Source organism: Bidens hawaiensis, unplaced genomic scaffold (assembly GCF_021521415.1).
Source record: "Bidens hawaiensis isolate Kalapana, Puna unplaced genomic scaffold, B.hawaiensis_p1.1 tig00021377_1, whole genome shotgun sequence".
NCBI lineage: Eukaryota > Viridiplantae > Streptophyta > Magnoliopsida > Asterales > Asteraceae > Bidens > Bidens hawaiensis.
Genome location: NW_027493319.1, coordinates 37110 through 60416, shown reverse-complemented (window position 1 = coordinate 60416; position 23307 = coordinate 37110). Strand labels below are relative to the sequence as shown.

The 23307-nt window shown below is 37.6% G+C and overlaps 1 protein-coding gene across 1 annotated transcript; it reads left to right on the top strand.

The window, feature by feature from the left end:
* The first annotated feature begins 18861 nt into the window (after positions 1–18861).
* Positions 18862–22660, top strand: LOC143563375 (inactive poly [ADP-ribose] polymerase RCD1-like). The gene is made up of 7 exons (XM_077050930.1): positions 18862–19091; positions 19172–20263; positions 20902–21143; positions 21263–21363; positions 22001–22165; positions 22241–22336; positions 22406–22660. The coding sequence occupies exons 2-7, from the start codon at positions 19269–19271 to the stop codon at positions 22460–22462; spliced, it is 1656 nt and encodes a 551-aa protein (XP_076907045.1). The 5' UTR covers positions 18862–19091; positions 19172–19268; the 3' UTR covers positions 22463–22660.
* The last annotated feature ends 647 nt before the right edge of the window (positions 22661–23307 follow it).

Genomic DNA, 23307 nt, shown 5'->3' with positions numbered 1-23307 from the left:
TTACCATCTTTATGTTGAAATGTGCTCAAGAACTCAAGTGTCAGCTCGTGGTACTGTGGTTCGTTTAAATCTAACATCGCCCTAAACTTTGGGCCCAATAACTCTTCGATGCGCTCTTTTTGACCAGTCGAACCCACTAATTCCCAATTTATCGTTTTGAATGTGAGGACATCCGAGTTAACTAACTTACATAATTGATCGTACTCGGGCGAATTAAAATCAAACTTAAGCAAGGAGCTTTTCTTAAGGTTGGAAACTTTTCTAAACACAATCTGTCCGGGTTGGTACCCGATCACCTGAGCCCTCGGGTCCATGAAAATAACTGGTTCTGGCTCGCCACGTGGTCGCGCGGTCGGACCTCGTTTCCTCTTTCCCGCCTCTTTAGACATCTAAACACATTGAAACAAGCAAACAAACATGGGAGTAAGTAAATAAAAACTAAAAAGAATAAAACAAAATATTTTTTAATTTTCTGATTATTATTATTTTTTTTTCAAAACTGAAAATAAAATAAACTTTGGAAGTTCGGGTTGCAAAATATTTTAAAACGACTCATTTAGATGAAAAAAACAAGTAAGTGCGAGTGGTTTAATTTTACTAAAAAGCTAACGGAAAACCAATATTTTTAGGACTTTTACTAGTTTATAAATCCGAAAACGATCACATCGACTCAACAAACAGCACCTCCTCCCGGCACTTTAATTGTCCCAATTAAAACCAAGTGCCAAAAACCCGAAAAATTGAGTCGAAAACGAGCGAAAAACCACACTTTTAGTAAAATATATATTGCTTAAAACTTGTTTTCCAGCTCGTTTTTAACTACTAAAACACTAAAATTCAACATTTCAAACAAAAAATCTAACACTAAATAACTCGTTTAAACCCAAACCGACAACCCGACCGCAACCGAAAATAAAGTGTCAACAAAGTCCAACCCAACAACCGCACTCAAAAATCTCAATGAAACTGCCAGCCCTTCAACCCGCACCCAATAATCTACTTTAAACATCTTACTTGAACAAAACCTAACCACAAAGTTTGTAAAATCTAAGCTAAAACTAACACTAATAAAGTACAAAGATTACAAAAATTACAAGAAACCATACCTTGGATAGTGAAAACCCGGATGAACTTGCAAATAATTAAGAACTAAAGTGTGTGCAAGTGAGAGATTTAGTGAGTTTTAGGTGAAATTAATGGTAGGTTATAGTGTTAGGGTGATAGGATAATGATTTTAAGCTTTAATTTGAAGATGTAATGGTGAAAATTGGTTGGGTTATGGTGGACATGAAGGTATTTTCGGCTAGGGTTCTAAGGTGAAAGATATGAGGTTGAAAAAGATGAAGAAATTTGTAGGTTCCCAGCCGGATCTACACGAGATATCTCGTTCTACGTAGGTGCGGAATCCCTACGTAAGACGTTACGAGCGTAGAAGACGATACGAGTTAACACGATCGAACACACGTTACAATAAACAAATACTCGTTATATTGCAACCTTAAACACGTGATATCAATCACTGATTACATGACTCGTAAACACGTAAACTAATAAACTGACTGAAAAAATCAAAACATAAGCCGTAACTTATGTTTATATAATCACGACAACTTCGCCTGGCATGTTCAGGCGAAGTTGTCCCTAACTTCGCTTAGTTCACAAGTTCGCCTGTATCAGCGAACTTGTGAGCTAACTTCGCTTACATACAAAAACACAAATCTAACAAACTCGATTACAGACACTTGACACTGAACTACTGACATCATGCACCAACAGACTCCCCTTGGCAGTAGCTTCATCTCTTTATCTTCAAGCACGTGTCTTGTAATCTTCAACAATCTTCTATCTTCATCTTTTAGCATTCACTCCTTCTCGTACACATACCGAAACAACTCTTTGATATTTCCTCGCTTCGTCTTTCCAAGCAGGAATATAAAAGATTTTCTTCTCATTCAGCACCTGCAGATCAGCTCGAGACAGGTTCACTAGATGCATCGGATCATAGACTCTCAGCAGCTCTTGTTCATCTTCGTCTTCCATCACTGCTTCAGCTGTCTCACAATCTACATACCACCACTTCAACTCTTTGAGCACATCCTTGGGCATTTGTTTCATCGGCACTTCTTTCAAGCACCGGATCGGTTTATACTTCATAATCATCCAAGGCTTGCCATCTGCTCTCAATCCTCTATCTTTGTCTTCGATAAGTTTTCCCTTCTGTGGTTTCAGTAGCTCGAACTTCTTTTCCTTTATACTCTCCTTCCAAACTATCTTCCCGATGACTCTAGCCATATTATCATCACTTCGATTTATCAATCCTAATCTGGCTAAGTCTTTCACTTCACATTCTGGCAATGTGTTCAACGATAATCACGAAGAGCCTCAACTGCTCATCGTATATCCAGCAAATAATCCCCTTTCTCGCTTCAGCATAGCCTCTAATGTTGTAACTCTTCTTGAACATTGTAGGGACCGCTGGTTTCTTCGTTTTGACGAACCACTGAGCATAGCCTTCTTTCTATCTAGGCTGCTCTTCCCATTCCGTCTCATCACTTCCAATCTCTTTACTCATATCAGCCTTATCCACTTCCGGAATTTCATGCTCAATATTCTCTTCTACTATCTCTCCCTCTTCAATCTCATTATCAATCACAATCTCTTCACCAATCTTCTCTATCTCATCATCAGTTAATACATCATCATCACCTATGAACTCATCATCCATCTCCTCAACTTCCACGACCACCACATCATCACCACCAGCTGCACTTGTCGACTCCCCCTGAGTTGTGGAAGTCCCAAGAGCTTGTACAGTTCTTGGCAACTCACCACCTGCACCTTTCGATGCATTGGGATCATCGTCTCGATCATTTCTCTTCTTGGTCCTCAACTCATCGCCTTTACAGCTCGTCTCCCCCTGAGATGCCAAGAACTCCTTCAAAGCATCTATGATTTTGCCATGTTCTACCAGCAGGGACGACTGCATCTGATTCTCTGCAACTAGGCGTTGAATAGCCTGGGTCTGGATAAGATTAATCCTTGACTGTTCTGCCATGACTCGTTCAAGTGCTGCTATTCGTTCTGAGTCTGATAAGGTTGCATCGAAATCAAACCTCATGTGTGATATATCTTGAGTGTAGTAAGGAGGAATTTCCGATGTAACCAGGACCTCAGAAGTAGACGTAACCGCAGGTGGCATCGTCACCGATAACCCTGCAGTGGCCACAACCGTCGACTCAATAAAATGTGCCACGACCTCCGTTGGAGTAAGAGTTTTAGGTGGCAGCGATACGATTACCGGAGCCGAAAGTTGGAAAGTAGTTGGTGGGAGGCCAAAAGATGAAGATACAAGATTGTTGAAGATTACAAGACACGTGCTTGAAGATAAAGAGATGAAGCTACTGCCAAGGGGGAGTCTGTTGGTGCATGATGTCAGTAGTTCAGTGTCAAGTGTCTGTAATCGAGTTTGTTAGATTTCTGTTTTTGTATGTAAGCGAAGTTAGCTCACAAGTTCGCTGATACAGGCGAACTTGTGAACTAAGCGAAGTTAGGGACAACTTCGCCTGAACATGCCAGGCGAAGTTGTCGTGATTATATAAACATAAGTTACGGCTTATGTTTTGATTTTTTCAGTCAGTTTATTAGTTTACGTGTTTACGAGTCCTGTAATCAGTGATTGATATCACGTGTTTAAGGTTGCAATATAACGAGTATTTGTTTATTGTAACGTGTGTTCGATCGTGTTAACTCGTATCGTCTTCTACGCTCGTAACGTCTTACGTAGGGATTCCGCACCTACGTAGAACGAGATATCTCGTGTAGATCCGGCTGGGAACCTACAGTTGGTATCAGAGCTTTTGCTCGATTGTGTGGTTCGGGATTATCACGCGGGTGTAGAAATTGTTCCGTTCGACTATTCGCGGGACGTGTTTATCGAGTTTTTGTGTTATACTCACCTCCTACCATCATAAACAACCCATTACACCTTCACAAACCTTGTAAAATCCAGAAATCAAACCTGCAAAAACTTCGTGTTCATCAGGCGAAGTTGCCGTCACTGTTCGTAGGGTTTCGGCGAAGATATAAGGTTAAGCAAAGTTATCAACAACTTCGCCTACCTTCTCAAGTTCGCTTATCTCAAGCGAAGTTACCCACAACTTCGCCTACCTCACAAGTTCGCTTACCTTAAGAGAAGTTATCTACAACTTCGCCGAATCAGGCGAATTTAAAAAGGAAGCGAAGTTCATAATCAGCGAAGTTCAGACTTAAGCGAAGTTATCCACAACTTCGCCTACAGTACTGTTAAAATTAAAATTTTTATTTTTTCGGGTTTCTTTGTGTTTCGTGAAAGATGACTTCAATAAATATTACGGAACTGGTGAAGATGGAAGTGGAAGCGGGTTCAGCTACAAAGGCACCGAAGATGCTTAAGAAAACCGATTATGTTGCGTGGAAGGATAGGTTTGAACAATATGTCAAGTACCAAGATGCTAAAATGTGGGTGTGCATTCAAGATGGGTACATTCCACCAACTGCTGAGTATGAGGGTCGTGATCAGATCAAGAAATACAAAGAGATGGAAGAAGAAAAGAAAATGTATGAGGCTGAGATCAAAGCTCATGCAGCGATTACTACGGCTCTTCCACAAGAGATTCTTCACACCTTCAGAAAGTATAAAACTGCTAGAGAGCTTTGGGAAGCACTTGAAAACCGTTTTGAGGGTAATGTGGGAATTCGTGCTTCAAAGATTAAACTACTTAAAACCCAATTCTCGGTATTCAAGTACTTGAAGAATGAATCACTTGATGATATCATTACTAGATATTATCATCTGATGACCGAACTCAACAACTACTCCATTACTTACAAAGAAGATGAAATTGTTGAAAAGCTTCTTGATGCTCTCCCACCGAAATGGGAGATGTACACTGTGTTGATGAGAGAAAACAAAGACACGGCCGACCCGAGGTGAGCTCTACCTCGGGCCGTCCCACACGACTCTCCTCTCGGTTTCTCTCTAGACAAATAAACTGATCACACAACTCTAACTTTCTGGTTTACCAAACCTAAACAAGACACACATATATAAACTTCACGGGCTTGGGCCTGTAGGCGAAGTTGTTATAACTTCGCCTAAGGAGAAGTTGTTATAACTTCGCCTATGGCAGAAGTTGTTACAACTTCGCCTATGGCGAAGTTGTTATAACTTCGCCTATGGCAAAGTTGTTCTAACTTCGTACTTCGTTTCGGCTGAACAGAATTGCATAGCGACGGTCACAAAACATGCACCAACAGACTCCCCTTTGACCGTTGCTCTCAATTCTAACAAACACAAAAGAACATCTGTTACAAAACATGCACTAACAAAATTTGGTACAATATGGTTTAAAATAAAAAAATCGGAATGTGTGTGTGGGTGGCGCCGCACCGCGCGGAGGCTTGGCTCCCTTCTGGTCGCGCGGCGCTAAGGCGTTGCTGGGAAAAAAATTTTGTTTGTTGTTGTCTTCGCGGCCCGCTAAGGTGAAATAAGATCCCCGTCGCGCGCGCGACGGGGTGTTTTTACAGAAAGTTTTTAAGTTTGGGACCGCGTTTTGCCTTAGAAAAAAATTTTAGATGATTACCCACTCATTCTTATGCCTATTGTATGTTAATTTTACGTGCAAAACATACCTGGCATCTTTCGAAATCTCTTAAAACCTCTCGTTTAGTTTGGTGATGATCTCTTGCAATGACTCGACGACGCAATTAAACTACAAAAGCTAAAGTTAGTGATCCGACGAAACGAAAATAAAGTAACAGAATTATACAAACTCTACACTTGAGTTTTCACTCAAGAACCCTTCGTGATGATTCAGTTTGATGGATCGAGAGGAGTTTCCTCCACCTAGGTTGACTCCTTCGGCCCTCCAAGATAATGCTTTAGACGATGACCGTTCACTTTCCACGAAGTTCCGTTGTCCGAATTCTCTAACTCCACCGCTCCATACGGGAATACTTCCTTCACCAAATAAGGTCCCGTCCACTTGGATCTCAGCTTACCTGCAAATAACTTCAAACGAGAATTATATAACAAAACTTTATCACCTTTCTTGTTACTTCCCTTTAAACGATGATCGTGCAACACTTTCGTCTTTTCCTTAATATCCAACGATCGAGAATACGCCGCATCACGAAGCTCCTCTAACTCATGAATTTGAAAGTACCTCTTCCTTGCGGCCTCAGTAAGATCAACATTTACCGTCTTCAATGCCCAAAACGCTCGATGCTCCAACTCAATGGGAAGATGACATGTTTTACCGTAAACTAACATAAACGGTGTAGTACCCAACGGTGTCTTGTGCGTGGTTCTGAATGCCCATAGCGCGTCATCCAATTTCTCCGACCAATCTTTCCGACTTATCCTAACCGTCTTCTCCAAAATTCTCTTCACCCCTCTATTAGCATTTTCAACTTGACCATTCGTTTGAGGATGGTAAGCGGTAGAGGTGCGATGAGTAACTCCATAACAAGCTAATGCTTTCTCCATGACGGAATTGCAAAGATGAGTACCACGGTCACTAATAATCGCTCGTGGAGTTCCGAACCGAGTAAATAACTTCTTTAAAAACTTCACAACAACTCGAGCATCATTTGTGGCTAACGCTTGAGCTTCAACCCACTTAGAAACGTAATATATCGCCACTAAAATATACTTGTAACCACCGGAAACGGGAAACGGTCCCATAAAATCGATGCCCCAAACATCAAAAATTTCAAGAATTTTTATGGGGTTTTGAGGCATCTCGTTTTTTGATGAAATATTTCCGGTGCGTTGACAAGCGTCACAAGTCTTAACAAATTCCACCGCATCTTTGACAACCGATGGCTAATAAAAACCACTATCAAATACCTTTTGAGCCGTGGCTTGCGTTCCATGATAACCTCCCGTTAAACCTTCATGGACATGCTTTAAAATATTTAACCCTTCTTCTTTCGACACACATCTTCTAAGAATCCGGTCACCACCAATCTTGAAAAGAAAATGATCATCCCAAACATACCGATTAACATCACGGAAAAACTTCTTCTTTTGTTGAGTAGTCATCCCTTTCAACACAAGGCCCGTAGATAAAAAAAATAGCAATATCGGTGAACCATGGAAAACCTAGCTTTTAGGCCGTAACAAAATCAATCGATTCGTGCGGGAATCTATCACCAATTTCTTCTTCGTGAATCTCTTCTCTCTTTGGATCTTCTAAACAAGAAAGATGATCCACCGCAACATTCTCCGCCCCCTTCTTGTCTTTAATCTCTATATCAAACTCGGAAAGTAAGAGAATCCACCGTATGAGACGGGGCTTCGCGTCTTTCTTGTGAAAGAGAAAACGCAACGCCGCATGATCGGTAAAAACGGTGGTCTTTGAAAGTACAAGGTAACCGGAACTTGTCAAATGCAAACACAACGGCTAAAAGTTCCTTTTCGGTGGTGGTGTAGTTTTCTTGGGCATCATTCAACGTCTTGCTCGCATAATAAATTGGATGAAAATGTTTCTCACACCTTATAAATTGCATCAAACATGAGCTCAAACGGTAAATTCCAATACGGTGACACGAGAATAGGAGCACTTACAAGTTGATCTTTCAGAAACTTGAACGCCTTCAAACAATCTTCATCAAACACAAACGGGACATCTTTCTCTAATAACCGGGTCATCGGGTGGGTAATCTTTGAAAAGTCTTTAATAAACCGCCGGTAGAAACCCGCATGACCAAGAAAACTTCTTATAGCTTTGACACTTGTCGGTGGAGGAAGCCTACTAATCGTGTCAATCTTCGCCCGATCCACATCTATACCATCTCTTGAAATTTTATGACCCGAAACTATCCCTTCCGTCACCATAAAGTGACACTTTTCTCAATACACCTCTTCAACATTTTCTCAAGATTAACTAAACAATGATCGAAAGAATTACCGTACACCGAAAAATCATCCATAAAAACCTCCATGGACGTCTCTATCATGTCTTGAAAAATTGCCACCATACAACGCTGAAAGGTAGCCGGAGCATTACACAACCCAAACATCATGCGACAATACGCATATGTACCATACGGACACGTAAAAGTCGTCTTCTCTTGGTCATCCAGTGCGATAGGAATCTGAAAATAACCTGAAAAACCGTCAAGAAAACAATAAAACTGTTGACCCGCGAGACGCTCCAACATTTGATCAATAAACGGCAACGAGAAGTGGTCTTTGCGAGTGGCATCATTTAACCTCCGGTAATCAATACAAACCCTCCAACCGGTAACCGTACGCGAAGGGATAAGTTCATTTTTCTCATTCATGACAACCGTCATCCCCCCTTTCTTTGAACAACTTGAGTCGGACTTACCCATGGAGAGTCCGAAATCGGATAAATCACCCCGGCATCCAACAACTTAAGAACCTCTTACTTGACAACTTCTTGCATATTTGGATTCAAACGCCTTTGGGTTTGAACCACCGGTTTATACTCATCTTCCATCAAAATCCGGTGGGTACAATAAGCGGGGCTAATACCTTGAATATCTGAAAGTCTCCATGCAATCGCCCCTTTATTCATCTTCAACATTTCTATCAACTTTGACTTTTCTTCCTCACTCAACTTAGACTAAACAATAACGGGCAAATCTGAGCCCTCTTCAAGATACGCATACTCTAAATGTGCCGGAAGAACCTTTAATTCCAACGGAGCGGGTTTTTCAACCTCTTTTTCACAAATAATCTCACTAACCTCCATAATCTTCGTCGAACAAGAATCATCATCTTCCACGTCTTGGCCATTCTTCTCCATAATTTCCGTCAACTCGTCATCCAAATCCATCCCAACCAAATCGGTTCCACAAATGTAATCAAGACACTTATCAAAACCCGGAATAAAAGAATTTAGAAAATATACCGAATGGCATGGACCACTAACATCGTCACTATCATCCCGGTGCTTCATCGCCTTTGCAATATCATAGGTAACATTCTAGTCACCAACCCGAAGAGTAATTCGCCCCTCATACACATCAATAAGAGCCTTAGCCGTTATAAAAAACGGCCGACCGAGAATAATGGGGACCTTCTCGTCGGCTTCCATGTCAAGCACCACAAAGTCAACCGGAAATACAAACTTGTCGACTTTCACTAGTAAATTCTCAATAATACCTCGCGGATCCTAAGCCGAACGATCCGCCAACGACAACGACATACGAGTTGGTGTAAGCTCACCCAATTCCAACTTCTCAAACAACGAATATGGCATAAGATTAATACTCGCTCCCAAATCGGCCAACGCATGACTCATCATATCACTTTCGAACGTACATAGGGTTGTAAAAACACCCGGATCCGATAACTTTTCCGGGACCCGGTTCAACACAACCGCCGAACAATCCCCACTAAGTGGAATAGACGAAACCTCTCCCAAACGATCTTTTCTCTTGAGTAAATCTTTCAAAAATTTCGCATACTTTGGCATGTGTTGGAGAGCTTCAACAAATGGAAGATTAATCTTTATTGTCAGAACATATCTAGAAAGTGCCCGTATTCCCTCGTGTACTTTTGATTCTTGAGACGAGCGGGATAAGGAACATGGGCAATATTAATTTCGGGTGGTGGCCGGAATACGACCGGCTCTTTCTCAACTTGCGGCTCAATAATTGGTGTTTTAACTTGTGACTTACCTGGGGCCTCCATCTCAATTTCTTCATCAACCACTTCCTCTTCTTCAACTCCAACCCTTTCTTTTTCAACCTCGGGACCCAAAACCCTTCTGCTACGAGTAGTAATCGCTTTCAGTTGGGCGGCCGGATTCGTCTGAGTAGAACCCAGAAACTGTCCTTGAGGCCTTTCTTCGAGACGACGAGCAATATCACCAATGGTTCTTTGAATATCGAGAATAGAAGATTGTTGATTCTTGATGAGCATATCGTGTTCGGTCAACTTTTTCTGTGTGACTTGATCTCTCTCCAAGATTTGCTTCATCATCTCCTCTAGACGTCCCATGCTTCCATTAGGATCCTGCACATTATTTTGAACATTAGTACCATTGGTATTATTATAATTATTGTACTGACCATGTCCTTGATTGTAAGAATTATGATAGCCGGGTGGTGCGCCTGACGGACGCCAGTTGGAGTTATTCTGATTTGGGTTCTTGTAGGTGTTCCAATTGTTATTGTTGTTGAAGTTGTTGTTAGGAAACCTATTCTGCCCACCAACATAATCGACTTACTGATTCATCACCGGGCACTCCAAAGTGTTGTGTCCACCTCTACAAAACTCACACTTGTCCACCTTTGTCTTAAGTTCCTTCACCTCTCGGGTCAATGATTCCAAAGCAGAAGCCACGGTAATATCCAGATTAACCTGGTGTACACCTCGAAAATATGAGGATGTACTGTTAACGGGAGTGGAATTCCCGCGTCGTGGCCCTTTGGCGAGGTCCGATTGAGCGAAGCTTTCAAACATCTCGTTGCATTCGGCGACATTTTTCCTAGCCAGTAGACTTCCTCCCGCGGCTGTGTCGAACCGAACCTGGGTTTCGTAGTTCAACCCATTATAGAATTTCTCCACGAGAGCCCATGGTGTGATACCATTCTGTGAGCATCGAGACAACAAGCTCTGAAAACGCTCCCAAGCATGACAATATTACTCATCCGGCTCCATGTGAAACGAGTGAATCTGATTGCGAAGAACAGCCGCTTTAGCCGGTGGGAAGTACCTCTTGATAAATGCGGAACGTAGTGCTTCCCAAGTGGTGAACGTGCCAAGTGGCTGCGTGTCAAGCCAAATAGCTGCTTTACCTGTAAGTGAAAAAGGAAAAAGATGTAAGAAAATTGCATCTTCAGTAGCACCTTGCAATTTAAAAGTTTTCAAAACGCGGTAAAGTCGGTTAATATGAGCCGGTGCATCCTCATCATCGTTCCCATGAAACTGATTAGTTTGAATGATGTTGTTCATGAAGTATGATGGAATCTGCCACGAGTTGGGGTTGTCGATCGCAGGGACAACGATGCATGACTGGTTTCCGGTTAAACCATCGAAGGCTTGAGCAGCAATTGTCCTATCGTCAGCCATTTGAACGTTTGGTTGAATTCTCGGACTTTCTGGTGGTGAACTGTGCGGTGACGATTTTGGTGTAGAAGTAGCTTTTGACGGTTGTTTCTCTGCTGACGAGCTGGTCTCGGTCTTGAACGGAGCAAATCCAGATTTACCAGCCGTGGTCCTTGCGAACGAAAATGTGGCATAAACCAGAAATCGCAATAGACCAAGTAAGTAGACTAAAAATTAAAATTTAAAGCTAAAAACGAGAATAAACTAAAACTTAATTAGACTCCTACGACTCAAATGAAAATAAAACAAATAGCACATATGTAGCAAATAAGTCCAATTAACGCAAATAACGTGATTGCCAAGAGTCCCCGGCAACGGCGCAAAAAACTTGATGTGCTTGAAGTAGTCAAATAATTATTAACTAAAATATACTAATCTAGACACTAAGTAATACTTTAAACCCTTGAACTTAACTTAAACTACTAACCGGGAAGTGAACCGGTCGACTCTAGTACAACTAAGTAAGTCCGAATATCGAACCCACGAGACTCTTTAAATTACAAAACTAGCAAATTAGATTCAACTACAAGACACGAATATTTATTAATAATATTTGAGGGGGATTTTAAAACTAATTAATTAAAACTCTAATAATAATTAACTAATGATTACTTTAATTTAACTATTAATAAACAAATTACTATAATAATAAAACAAACCCTAATTATTATAATAATAATAATAAAACATAATCATTACTTATTAATTAATTAATAAAACTTAAACCCTAATTAGTTTTAACTAATAAACAATTTAGAAAACTTGGATTAATTCAGATGATTAAAATAACTACCCAGGTCGGAATCCCCAAAGTTACGGTTATTAATTTAAATGGAAAAACACAAGTTATGGAACCGAGATCATAAGATAGACCATTGGCAGAAAACCCGAACAGGACCCTTGAACTTCAAGACGACGCCTCTGGATTTCTAACAAGTTTTAAGACTCACCAGTTTTATATTAAACTTCCTTACGGTTATTTAATTGCTTATGTCTAAGTATCTTTTATGACGAAAACCTACCTTACAGCGCGGAATTCAAAAGATAGCAAAACAAACCCAATTAATTTAATGGACTAAGCTGACAATCAAATCTAGACGGACTCCTTATGAAGAACTAAATCTTGCAATCCCGACAAGCAAAGATCTATTAATAGCCTATCACTTTACAGCTTTTTAGACTAGCAGCTCAATTTTATTTGTTTAATTGATTTTATTGTTTCTATGATTTTAATCGATATTAATCACAAACTAGTCAAGAACACAAAGTAAATGACCTAACAAAACCCTATCCTATGAAACAATCAACAAGGGCAATGTGAAACAATAAATTCATGTAAACAAAACCAAGTAATCATACGCATCAATTAAATCAAACTCAACAGTTTACTTAGAACATAAAATCCATAACGAAACGAAATCCAAACAAATATCAAACCGAACAATGGTTCATCACGACCTAGGTAGTCTATGAAATTTAGCATAGCATCATAAAGTCTAAATCAAACAAAACGAATAATAATGAAAACATGGTGAAAATATAAGAAACGGGGAATTGAAGATGATAAAACCCGTAAACTCGATCGTGAACGTGTAGCTCTTCACCAGATGTTCTCTCGCCTTTAAAATCACCAACAAACTCGTAAAATAGCTCCAAGAACTCTCCAAAATCGGCTGGTGGCTTTCAGGTTATGTCAGGTTTAAGTTAAAGGTGTTTAAATAGCGAAAACAAGGCCCGACATTAAGCGAAAATGAAATTAATTAAGCCCAGTGTTGCCTAGGCGCCGCACGGAGGGCATTTGGCCTTCCCCCTTCGCGCGGCGCGGCGTGCTTCTCCATGGGGGCGGTCAGACCGGCCCGGTCTGACCGGTTCTCTGTTCTGGTTCTTCCTGACGCGTTCCGGATCTCCGTTTCGCTCGTTTTAGCTCGTTTTTTCGCCCTTTTTAATCACGATCAAATCCCGGAACCTACGAAACATAGAAACGTTAGTAGTGTACAAATCTCGATTAAAAACGAACAAAAACTATTAAAATATTAATTAAAATGAACAAGGGAAACATATATATTTTGCATTATATCAGACGTTATAAAATATTATAAATATACTTGAAGCATATGAACAATCTTAAAAGATGCAGACACATAACACATATAGTATACATGCAATTGGGACCCTGAAAAGAAACTATAACTATTCTAGGTCGTTACGTTTAACCACCTATCTTCTAGTCACAGTTCTGATACCAATCTGTAACACCCCGGATTTAAACGGAAAACGCCCGGGTGCAACGTACAGATCACTCATAAGCTCGTAACACTATTAATAGTGATAATATATTTATTTTATTTCATAATTTCGCAAGTACACAAATAGTTTGATAATGAGACAAAAAGAACATCACATCTAAATGAAGCAAATATTATTTATTGAAATAATCCTAAGGTATAGCTAATTTTCTTGTCTTGTCACTTCATCGTATCAACCTACAGCACGTTTAAAATAATATATGTTGTCAACAACACATGTTGGTGAGTTTTCATAAGTTTTTGCGTATATAAATATATATAAAATGTGTGATTCAACGATCGTCATGCAATAAACATTCAAACATAATGTAAATGAAATCAAATAGTGTCGTCCTCCCGTTCATTTAGCCGAAGCCGCAGAAGTCGGGGAAATGAGAACCACCTTACATAAACAACCGAAGTCGTAACGTTAGATGACGCAAGTACGTACCGTCGGACCCTCCCACTATGTGTATGCGTTTGCGTAACTTCCTCCATAAAACAGTAAACACATTGCAAGCAAGTTCACGTATAATCATAAACAATATGGAGGAATAATATTAACATGTACGATAAATGTGAATCGTTTTGTAAATAAGCGCATAACTAATGAATAAAACTTGTGACATGCTACACCCCCAAATGTATTAAAAGAGTTAAAAATGGGTTATGAAAAACCCACGTGTTAAGTAAGCGAGTCGAGAGCAAAAAATGCTTTAAGCAAGTGAACCGACAAAGTTCGTTTCAACGAACGACCCTAGATATATAAATATCTAGGCTTAAAAAGAATTTGCGAAAAGAAAGTAATTTGGCAATGACGTTCGGTTTATGACAAAGCAAATTATAAAGAAAAATATATATATATATTGGGTTTATTAAAAAAAGGCTTTTGGTTATTTGATTTGTTAAGTTAATTTATTTTAGTCTTAGAAAAACAAATGGGTTATAATGAATATTAATTAATTAGATAAGTCCGGTTTGTTCCAACCGAACAATTAATTAAGAAAACTAGTTTAACGAGTGGTTCATTTTTTGGTCGGACACGAACCCGGTTATTGATTCGGGTTTGTGAGCAACATAATTTGAAAAATATGAACTAGTATGTTAAAAAATGTTTGTTCTTGATTATTAGTTTGTAAAAATAAAAGTTGACTTTTAAACATAAAAGTCATAAGCCGAACATAAGCGAGCCGATCACGAAGAATGATATGTCTCCATGAATGTCGTTTGGGTTGTCATCATGGAAACAATCGTTATGCGTAATGACAAGAAATAAACATTACCCGGGGATTGTATCACAAAAGAAGAAGAAATAATACTTCTTGAGAAGTTGTCTTTTAAAAGTCAAACTTAAGACTTGAGAGAAATTGACAAGTTTGAGTGATTTTGAGTGTAAATTAGTTGTGCAAAAAACTTGTAGAGAATGAGCTTTATATAGGCTCAAAATCGTTAATAACAAGGTCAAAATGAGTTAATTTTATGGCTAGTCGAGAGGCTAGTCATAAGGCTTGAAATCATTAATTTTGACCAATTGAATATTTTTATAACTCATTAAATGTATTTGACTCAATTGATTAAAGAATGATAATATAATACTTAGAATTAAATTTGTACCATCATAAATAATAAAAACATTGTAAACATAAACAACATCATGAACATAAATACAAAAACATTTCACCATTTTATTAATAAATGAAGATCTGAAAGGTATCGAAAATTTAAAATGGTCAGGTTTTTGGGTTTCAAAAATGACGAATGTCAAATGATGTAGTCGACATGTTTGTCATCTTGATTGAGTTCTCCTTCAGGATGTATAGTTAAGGATGATGTTAGGGTTTTTGAGAGGAACCCAGTTTAGGAGAGATGAGGCACACAAAATTGTCATGTGTGTGTGATTAGGTTATGATGTTAATATTTATCTCTCTTTATATACACCCAAGGGAAAACCCTTTATTAGTTAATTAAAGATAATATAGCCTATCAACAATTACCAAACTAATATATATAATAAGGTATAATTAATATTTTAATATAATATAATATAAATGATAATGATGGTCATATTAATAAATATATAATATATATTTATTCTTACATATTAGACTACCGAATGCAAGTACAAAGACTATTTAAATTAAGAAATTCACAAAGTTAAATTTTCACCACATCTCCTATTCTATGATCATCATTTTGCTCCTTTGCTTGATCCACAAAAAAGGAAGCCGATTTGATGTCGTTCACCGGTTTGGACAATACAAAGGGGACGTTATTGAAAATGAAATCATTCATGGATAACCAAATCATCCATTACGTTGCTATTGAAATGGATTGAACCACGTGATACAACTCCTTGTTCCTAATGTTCTTACTTGGATAATCCAGTGTATCTTTCGTCGATTCAAAGTTGAAACGTCTAGGCAATTTAATGCAATCATATATAATACACCAAATCTCCTTAGTAACTTTATAGTTCACAAACAGTTGTTATTTAGCAAATCTCCTTAGTAACTGAGTTCTATTTAGCATTTCTAAAGCAGCAATACATGGAATTTGCATATTATCATTTAACAAAATTAAGTTTTAGCCCGATTAAAAACCGTATGTTTATTATCAAATCATGGATACTGATAGGAAGGTCAACAATTTCATGTCATAATGATGTAACCATATGTGTCAAATTCTAGATGTCATATAGAACTATAGAAGCAATTAAAATAATAACCATATACCTACCAAAGTCCATGAGTTTTAAGGCTAGAGCACAAAATATTGAAGTCAAACAAGGTGTTTATCATTTATAAAAATATTTTACTAGCATACTTGTTGCAAAATTTATGTATTCGACTTTCAACCTTTCAAGATGCATAACATCATCGCATAAATCCATTATATTCACAATCTCGAAATACATAAAACACTACTTCAAATGTAACAAGTATCGTAACCACCTTGAGCAAAAATGTAGATTGGTTATACAAAAATGTGAAACACATATAAGGTTCACATAAAGCCATGCTAGTTTTTTGTGAAATGAACTTGCAGACCTACATGACTAGTACTACTTATCTTAACTTATTATGTTCATATAATAGATCTAATTTATAAGTGTCTTTGTTCATTTGCTTACATAATATGAAGAAATTAAACCCAAAACTAAGTGCAAATACTTCTTTTGATTTGTCTATAACCCACCCCTAACTCCAATTAAACTTGTAATCACCATAGATGATTCTCTGATCCCTAGTTTAATTTATGCAAATATAAAATTGACATTGAACAATATCATTTTAAAAATACACGATTTAGTCAAAGTGTCCATTCTAACCCATTGATGGAGTGGGTGGTCAATGGTTACACCAGCAAAAGGCTAAAGCCTCAAAACCTAAATAACCATAATACTTTATTTCCTGCAACGCTTAAATGTTAGACGCTTCAAATAGCCAATTGACATCACCATAAGTGAAAGCGATACTTCATAACCGACACCCAAGAGGTCACTGCCAACGGTGGAGAAAAGGGAGTCCTATTATCCTACAGATAATAGACTTCCTTTCCCCAAAAGAGAATAGTCTCCCCTGCAACCATTGAAAGGCGAAGGGCATCAAACCCCTTTAGGCGTTCACGTGACGACCAAGTCCAACTCTCCTTTGTGCCCCCAGCACCAATGTATATTACTTCCTTTTCCCTCTCATTTACTTACTACACTTACACAAGAAAATCTAATTTGATTCTTACGTCGAAAGATGAATCACATGAGACTCACTCTTGCAATGAGCCAACAGTTGTGTTTGTTTTACAAAACCATTTAAACCTTAAACCCTTTTAAGTTACCAATACTATCCTTGTCATCCTACTTTTCATATCCTATATTTGACTTGTAAAACTTATCCTTTGGTCCCTAACCCTAAACCCCGCATGTGACATCCTCCCCCTTTCCCATTATTATTATTATTATTATTATTATTATTCACTCACCCCCCTTCTTCGAATCTCATATCTTGCCGACCTATTTCCTTCCTTGTTCCCCAAGCAATTAACTTTCAACCAATTCACACCCACATATAATAATAATAATACCCTTATGAACACCTTCAAAGTCATCGCTTCTATTTCGTCGCCGTCTCTTCCAATTTTGCCCTAAATTGACATATAACACACAACCGACCTATCAACCAAGAGACGGCGACTGCATCAAGAACCGATCTGTTCTTCAATTGATTCGTTATGCTTGTCAATTTCATCTTAATTTGGTGATTTTGCATCTGGGTTTGTGCTCAATTTTATTTTAGGGTGAGTTTGACTTTTGTTTGGTTTTGTCGATCCGGGTCTTTCTTGACCGGATCCGGGTTTTGGGTACTTGGGTTTGATTGGTTTGTTGGGTTTAGGCTTTGTGTTGCTAAGTTGACTTAGGGTTTTGTTTACTTGTGTTTGATTCTTTGAAATTGATAGTTGTGTATGAGATGTATGCAGATCAGTTGGTTTTGAGGTTTGTTAAGATCATATGTTGTGATTTTTTTATTTTTTTTTACTTTTCTTTTTGGGAATTTATTGGTTTGCATGAATAAAAAATACGTGGGAAATTATGTGGCTTTGTATTTAGTTTTTGCATGGTTTTGAGAATTTTGTAATTGGTGTAGGGAAATAAGTGAATTTGCTTCATATATTAAAGTATCATAAGAAGCTATGAAAATAAGCTTATGTTTTGAAATATATGTGATAAGTGAACTGATGTTATCTTAAGAACTTTTTATATTAAGTAATTATATGCCATTTGAATGTGAAGAAAGGAGTATATCTGTGAAATTTCGCACGCTGTCTCATAGCTTGAGAAAGATGTTAAAAGTTTGTTATTTTTCGAGTTACAACGGATGACGATGATTTGAAGCTATGAAACTTTTATGCTTTGAAAAAACTGTGTGAGAAGTGATATTCCATATCATGAACTTTTTATATACTGTATGAATGTGAAGCAAGAAGTATTCCTTGGAAAATTTGTACGTTGTCTCATAACTCGAGAAAGATGTAAAATGTTTTTTACTTTACAAGTTACGAAGGATAACTGTGATTTGAAGCTATGAAACTTTTATGCTTTGAAAAGTCTGTGAGAAGTGAATTTATTCAATATTAAGGACTTTTTGTATCAAGTTTCTACCATTTGAACGTGAAGATAGACGTATTCTTATGAAAATTTATGCGTTTTCTCATAACTCGAGAAAGGTGTAATAAGTTCGTTAGTTTATGAGTTACGAGTTATGACGGATAAAAGATATTTTTTGTGATTTTTGGAAAAAATATGGTCTTTTCCAATTCTTGATGGCAAAAAGGGATTGCGATTTCATTTTGTGGATTGATGTGGTTTTTAAATTTGAATTTGACATGCATATTTTTGGTACTTTTTGTTTGACAAAACGAGAACAGTTTATATTAGACAACGTTTTTCAATTGTTGCTTGACTTTCTTGATCGGAGATTTTACATGGTGTATGACCTAAATCATTTTAGGAAAGTAATTGTTATTCTAAGCATCTACTTTTAATTCTTAATTCTGATGAGTTATTTTTAATTTTTAGTGTCGTCTTCGCTATAATTCCTTTATGACGGTTTTAGAAATTTGTCGACTTCAAGCGATGACGTGGATATGGTCTTATAATGTTGAAGTGAAGCTAATCTTTAAACATGGTATACTTTCAACAATGTGATTTCTGATTATTTTAATTTCAGAACACCGTTATCATGTTGTGTTTGTTAACTATTTGCAGGACATGAATCTTTATCTACCCCTAGGTTTAGTGATATGTACAAAACACCAAGTATTTAACTTTTAGGCTAGTGTAAATAATTAACTTTGCAGATAAAATGTCATCAAAGATCGTGAAATTGTCGGCAAATGGTCGTAGAATTATCGTTGACCCGAGGCGGAAAATAGTTACTCAATGCAAGGCTCCATTAGTGGGTTTCACCAACAAGTCTTTGAATGTGAAATCACCATCCAACAAACTTGGAAAGAGGAAAAGGGCAAACGAATGCAAAAATTCATGCTCAAGGAAAACTTTAGTGAAAAACTACTCGAATTTTATGAGGAGTGGCCTACCGCAACGTTTGTTGTTCTCGCAAGATGGTCAATGGGTTGACTTTTCACAAGAAGTCGTTGACTTGGTCAAAGAAGACTTCCGGTCAAAGAAGGCAGCGATTGATGTGAAGTGTAACGGTTCTCATTTCATGCTAGACATTCTATATATGATTCATGTTGATTTGAAAACTGGTGCTCAAAAGCCGATTGCTTGGATTGATGACGCGGGAAATTGCATTTTTCCTGAATCATATTCTACGTGTCACGGGAATCATGAAGATTTAGATGCTGGTGAATCCTCTGTGACCCCTGAAATTAATTTGCATTTGGAAATCGAGCTTAATGGGTTAGCAAATAATATTGATGAAGAATGTGTTGGCGAGTCAAATGTCAAACGGGTCAAAGTTGACCAAAAAGACCCAGTTGAGGAAAAGCAAAAGAGTGATGAATATGTATCACCAATCAGTGGAGCTAATTGTGGGACGGTGGATGTTGACACCGCTAAACACATGTTTGTCTCGGGTTTAGGTCAAGAACTGAAAGTTAACTTTCTTGAAGTCAAGAAATGTTCTAGTAGCTTTATGGAAGCAAGACTTGAGCTTTTTCAGAAACAGGTTGAAATTACCCAAAAGCTGCGAGGTAGAGCCAATTTGCAATATGGTTGGTTTGCTGCTGCTGACTGTGCGCCGTCTGGTGTATTGTTTTATGGGCATAATGGGCCTAAGCTCAGTAAATATGGATATGGAGTCCATCTTTCAGCACTTCAGGCTGCTCATAGCATGTATGAATAATAAGTTTTGTGTTTATTATTTTTTACATATTTTAGTTGGTTATGTTAACGGGTTAAAATGGGCCTTTTTGATTTAGTTCAATTCAGGTCAGGTTTACCCGATTGACCTGTGTGTTTGTTTACGTGTAGTAGGTCAAAATGGGCTTTTTTTATGTAGGTCAGTTTTGGTCAAGTCAGGTTGACCCGTGTGGTTGTTTATGTAATGGGTCAAAATAAGCTTTTGTTAATGTGTCAGTTTGTGGCTGAGTCAGGTTTGGTTGCTTATGTGTAACGGGTCAAAATGAGTCATTTTGGTGCGGGTCAGTTTTGGAGGAGTCAGATTGACCTGGTTTACTCGTTTGACCCATTAGCGGGTGAAAGTTATCATTTTTGATGTGCGCGGCAGTTTTGGTCGAGTCAGGTTTTGATGTGGGTTAGTTTCGGCGTCCCAGTTGACTTGTTTGAGTCAACAACGGTCAATATTAGCATTTCTAATTGGGCCAGTTTTGACCAAATCAGGTTGACCCGTTTGTCCCATTTTTTAGATATATTTTTTTTATTAGTTTGAGATATATGGGCAGAAATTGCTACATAGTACTTATGTGGTCTACTAGACAGTTAAAATATACTTTATTTTTGTTGCTATGTAGTGCTATGCTCTGTGATATTGACGAAAATGGAATCCGACATATGATGTTATGTCGTGTGATTTTGGGGAACGCGGAAGTAGTTCACGCGGGTTCCAAGCAATTTTATCCAAGTGATCAATGCTTTGATAGTGGAGTTGATGATCTCCAAAACCCTAATAGTTATGTAATTTGGAGCACTAATATGAACACACATATCTTTCCCGAATGTGTAGTCAGTTTCAAGGTTTCTCCAACAATCAAAGGTTGGTTGTAACTTTATACTCTTTCTTGACATTTCTTGAAGTCACGGTATGAGTGATTCGTATAAAGTTAGTATTTTTTATAAATATTATTGAGGAAAGTGTGTATTATATGATTGCAGAGAATCTCATTGGTGAAGAAAGCAAACCTGATATTTCAAGAGTCACTACAGTTCATGATCCACATGGACCTGTAAACCAAGATTCCTCCTCGAATAAAATGGTATGGACTTGAGGTTTTTAATCGAACCGATGAACACCTTCGAAGCAAATGATCAAACATGAACATCTGAACAAATGGAGTTTTCTTGTTTGTGTTCGGCCGTTAAGAAAAATAAAATATTATTGTTTTTTGTTTGTTTATGTTCGATCGTTAATAGTAGAAACAAATGGTTCACGATCGTAAACTAACAGATATATAAAATGAATATAGATGATAAGATGAACGAACATAATTGAGCTAAAACCAATTAAAATCATTGTGTACAACAATGTGTTGGCCCTAACTAGCTTTTAAAAGAGCAAACGGGTTTTTACTCGTAACAATCGATCTGGATCCGACCCGGATCTGGTTGATAGTATTCTCGGACCTGGGAATCGACCCTATTGTAATATAACGGGCGATGCATAATTTCAGGTTATTCGTTTAACTGAATGAACAAACCTTTTCGTTCAGCTTCGTTTGTTTATAAACAAACATAAACAGACTTTTCGCCGAACTTTTTATGAATGGTTCACTAAACGCCCGGTTCGTTTACAGGACTAAGCTTATTGTATCTTTTCACTATTTTTGAATTCACATATATATGTGTTTTATTTTATCTTTTGGTTTCTTACTATATATTAATTCCTATTTTCAGGGTAAAAACAAGCCTCAATTGGAAAAGGTTCTGAGTGTTGGATCGAGCACACCTAAGGAGCCTAAATCACCTTGGATGCCTTTCTCTATGTTGTTTCAAGCGGTCTCTGCTAAAGTGGCTCCAAATGATATGAAATTGCTGCAGATCTTTTATGAATCTTTTAGGGTACATTAAAGAATTCACCTTCTAGTGTTTCATAAGCACACGAAGTACTAATATTCTCCTGTTTTTGTTTATTAGGCCAAGAAAATGAGCCGGGAAGAGTTTATCAAGAAACTGAGATCAGTCGTTGGTGATCAGATACTGAGGTCAACCATATCTGTCCTTCAGAACAAGGTATTGAACTTGAAATATTATATAATGAATTTGTTTAGAAGTTTCTAACGCCTTTTTGTATTTGTATAGAAAAATCCTAATTCTGCAAGCGAGTTGGATGCTGCTAAAGTGGCGCAACAAGGTTGAAAAGATGAAGCCTTTGTGTCTGTTTTGATGTGATGATTGTATGAATTTGGTGTTTTTGGTTATGGCCGGCTTATGTTTTCATAAAGTGATGGATATTTTTAAATGTTTTTTTTTTCTTTTGTTTTGGTTGTAAGGCTGAATTGAACCCTTAAGGTTGCATGTAAAAAGAATTAAATTTGTTAAGCAGTGTTTTTCGTTTTGAGTTGTCTCTTGATTTTATTTGTGTTATGTTGTGTGCTGAATTAGTTCAGTAAAATCTAAACAGATAATTTGAATTAAAATTTTAATGTATTTTTTTAATTAATTAAATTGAAAAGCAAATATAAATAATCTTTTACCTTTAAGCGACTTTTAGTCTCATAAGTGTACTATTTTATGCTAATTTATGAGTTATTTTGTGTAAGGTGTTGAACGTGGTAAAGAAAGGCGAAGCGAAAGATCAAAATGGGAATCACAACACCGAGTTGGACGGTGTGTGGTCCTGGCACACCGGGACTGATCAACATGACACATTTGAGGCGTTTCCTAATATATTTTAAATTATCTGTTACATTTGTGATTGTTTAAATAAGTAGCAACTTAATATTAGGCCACAATCTCCTATTATCCAATGACATGTGAGAAGTTATTATCTTTTTTGAATCATCAACAAGCTACTAATGATTTGTTTAACGTTCGTAGTTTACCGTCTTACAAGAAAAGAAAAACTAGATTTGCAGGCGATACCGAGGGATGTCGAGATGCATGAGAAGGTATTGGTCGAGAAATGAAAATGGAAGTTCACTCAATTCTTCATGTAAGGAATTTTCTTTCCGACTAACCAAAAGAGTTGAAATCTCCCATCA

Coding starts and splice junctions, on each gene's coding strand:
- LOC143563375 (XM_077050930.1), top strand. CDS start 19,269: ATGTCATCAAAGATCGTGAAATTGTCGGCAAATGGTCGTAGAATTATC. Junction 20,264..20,901: donor CTTCAGGCTGCTCATAGCAT/GTATGAATAATA, acceptor GTTGCTATGTAG/TGCTATGCTCTGTGATATTG. Junction 21,144..21,262: donor GGTTTCTCCAACAATCAAAG/GTTGGTTGTAAC, acceptor ATATGATTGCAG/AGAATCTCATTGGTGAAGAA.